At 33.4% G+C, this 2,807-nt stretch overlaps 1 protein-coding gene across 12 annotated transcripts in view; it reads left to right on the top strand.

Moving 5' to 3' along the window:
- The window catches only part of LOC107677847 (muscleblind-like protein 2a), an 84,177-nt gene that overhangs the window by 75,593 nt on the left and 5,777 nt on the right, over positions 1–2,807 (top strand). For 4 of the 12 annotated variants that reach the window (XM_016472907.1, XM_016472901.1, XM_016472908.1 and 1 more), the window contains one exon: positions 1,917–2,011. The exons of 5 other annotated variants lie outside the window; for them this stretch is intronic. In XM_016472907.1, the coding sequence (XP_016328393.1) occupies positions 1,917–2,011 (95 nt within the window). Of the gene's footprint in view, positions 1–322; positions 359–1,916; positions 2,012–2,807 lie in introns of all 12 variants that reach the window. 3 more of the 12 variants (XM_016472904.1, XM_016472897.1, XM_016472902.1) reach the window with 2 other exon arrangements.

The following is a 2,807-nucleotide window of genomic DNA, read 5'->3' as shown; positions in this document are numbered from 1 at the left end:
GTGTGTGTGTGTGTGTGTGTGGCTGGTTTTTAGCCCTGTTGCCCTCTTCCTCTTCTCCTACACTGTTTCCCTGCGCTCTAATTTCACAACGCTAAGCTCCTGTCCTATCATTGCGGCCCTTTGCGAATATTGATCCAGTTAGGGTTATCTTCCTGGAATACGCTGAGTTTTTACCGGAATGACGACACGGTGGAGCGAGCGATCTATAATGACAAGCTTAATTGGATTTGTATGGCATGCTGAATACTGAATCTCTGGCTCTGTGTCTAATATGTTTTTCTTCCCTATTAACCTCTCTCCCCTCTTCACTGCATGGTCACAGGGTCAGTTCTGTGCATGGCTCCTGCTAGCAGCATTGGTAGGTTCCTCCTCTTCCTGTCTGTCTGTCTGTTTTCCCCACCTCACGTAGAGATCTAGTCGCTCTTACAGGTGATTTGAAGCTCGAGAGACACTCACGTCACACAAAATACCAAACTAGCACCTGTTGATGGAATCTGATCAGTTACACCATCACGCATCTGTTTTCTGCTTTATTCTGCTTCTGGTCACCTGCAAGAGCACTCTGTTTGTTTGAAATATTCACATTTCTCTTTCTGGGGTTTTAGAATTTAAAGTTTAAGTGCATATTTAATATACTTATTATTATTATTATAGTAGTTCTGTATATTTTATCTATTCACAGATTTCAGTTTGTTTTGATTTTATTTCTAATTACAGTTATTATTAATATTATTATTGTTATTATTTATAGTAAGTCTATATATTTTACTTATTCATGTTAACCAGATTATTTTAAATTATTTCAATTTTAATTGTTTTTTTTTATTATTATTGGAATTCTATATATGTTATATATTCGTATTCAATTTGTTTTAAATGATTTCAAATTCCAATTTTTTAAACCGTGGCTATCATTATTATAATTATAGCAATTCTATGCATTTTACATATTTATATTATTCAGTGTATTGTAAGTTATTTCAAATTCCAATTTTCAATTTTCGAATTCAGTTTTTAACTATTATATAAACTCTCTTTATATATTTGTATTATTTTACATTTTTACAGTGGTATTTTAAAGTTTACATGTTATATATTTATATATATATATAATTCGTAAATTCATATAAATTTAAAAACAGTATTATTATTACTATTATATTGTTTTAAAGTGTAATTCTTTATATTTTTATGTATTTTACATGTATCATTCATTCTAAATTAATTTTGGTGGATTTTATTATTATTGTTTAAATATATTTGACATTTTTACTGTGGTCTTTTAAAGTTTACATTTGATAATTCATATATATTATTACTCTTACATTTTTTTACAGTGACCATTATTATTATAATTATTATTATCAGTTAATTGTTGGAATACAGTCATTTGTTTGTGTGAAAACACCAGATCCAAGCAAGCAGGCTGTGAATAATAGGCTTGTGTACAATTGATTGGGAAATTTGATCAGTTTCCTAGAGAAAGAGCTCACTCGATCATAAACCAGCACACAGACGGCCAGTCTGTGTAGTTTGCCGTAGATGGCAGGATCAATACTTGAAGAAGTGCGGCCCGTCGCGGGCTAACAGCTCGTGTAAATCTATCACCTGCACTGAGCGCTCTCTGGGTACAACTGATTATGCTGTTAAATTTCCTTGAGGTGATTATAATCAGCCTTTCTCCTCTTCTTTTGTTGTTTTATTGTTTTGTTTCCCATGCTTCTCTCGCTTTGCATCGTGATTGCATGCCATCCGCTGGTTTAACCTAACGATGGCTCGCTGCTCTGTAATATACACCACTGCTAAACGACAAAACCAAAAAACAAACTACAAAAACCTACCAACCAACCAAACACCTGTTTCCATAATGCTCCACCTACCTGTTCATTGCTTCCATGGTTCCCTTCCTGAAAAAGTACCCATGATGTACAGTGCTACGCCTGCTACTGTCTCTGCAGCAACAACTCCTGCCACAAGTGTCCCCTACGCAACAACAGCACCAGCCAATCAGGTTTGCTCCTTTTAAAAGCTTTCTTTCATGAATCCCTGAGCTCTGAATAAGCACTTTGCTACAAATTCATTCCACGGTCGCCATGGCGATCGCACAATCTCCCGGCAAAATCTCGCACTTGCGCTCAGATCGGTGCTTATTCAGAGCTCGCACATTGGCAAATAGTAGTTGTGTTGTGTTGCATTATTTTCTCGTTTTGTTCTGCATGTCCTTGCTTTGTTTTGATGTCAAGATATCCTTCCTCATCTACACACACACACACACACCGGTTAAAAATAGACACGCCTCACTCCGTTCTAGTCTGATTTCCATGCACTCGGCCGCTCTGTGTCCGTCTCGGGCTTCGGGAAAGCTGGTTGTTCCCTCCTACATTCCCTGTAGGAGGGAATCTGACGAAGAGTCAGTTTAACCATGTTTAATAACTGAATAACAACAGCATTTTAAATTAATATTAATAATAGATTATTTACTGTTTAACACTGTTATTAAATTCATAAATTTATGGAAATAATATTAATAATAATAATTATTATTATTATTATTGTTTTCATCTTGATTAATTGAATAGCAACAGCATTTTAAATTAATATTAATAAGAATAAATTATTTACTGTTTAACCACTGATATTACATTTATAAATATATTTAAATAATAGTAGTAATTATTATTATTATTTTAGTAATGTTGAATAACGAATAACAACAGCATTTAAAATTAATATCAATAATAAATTATTTACTGTTTAACACGGTTATTAAATTCATAAATATATGGAAATAATAATAATAATTATTA

The sequence above is a fragment of the Sinocyclocheilus anshuiensis genome, unplaced genomic scaffold (genome assembly GCF_001515605.1).
Source record: "Sinocyclocheilus anshuiensis isolate Anshui unplaced genomic scaffold, SAMN03320099.WGS_v1.1 scaffold432, whole genome shotgun sequence".
Taxonomy (NCBI): Eukaryota; Metazoa; Chordata; class Actinopteri; order Cypriniformes; family Cyprinidae; genus Sinocyclocheilus; species Sinocyclocheilus anshuiensis.
Note: the sequence above shows the minus strand (reverse complement) of the source record. Positions and strands in the feature narration are given on the sequence as shown.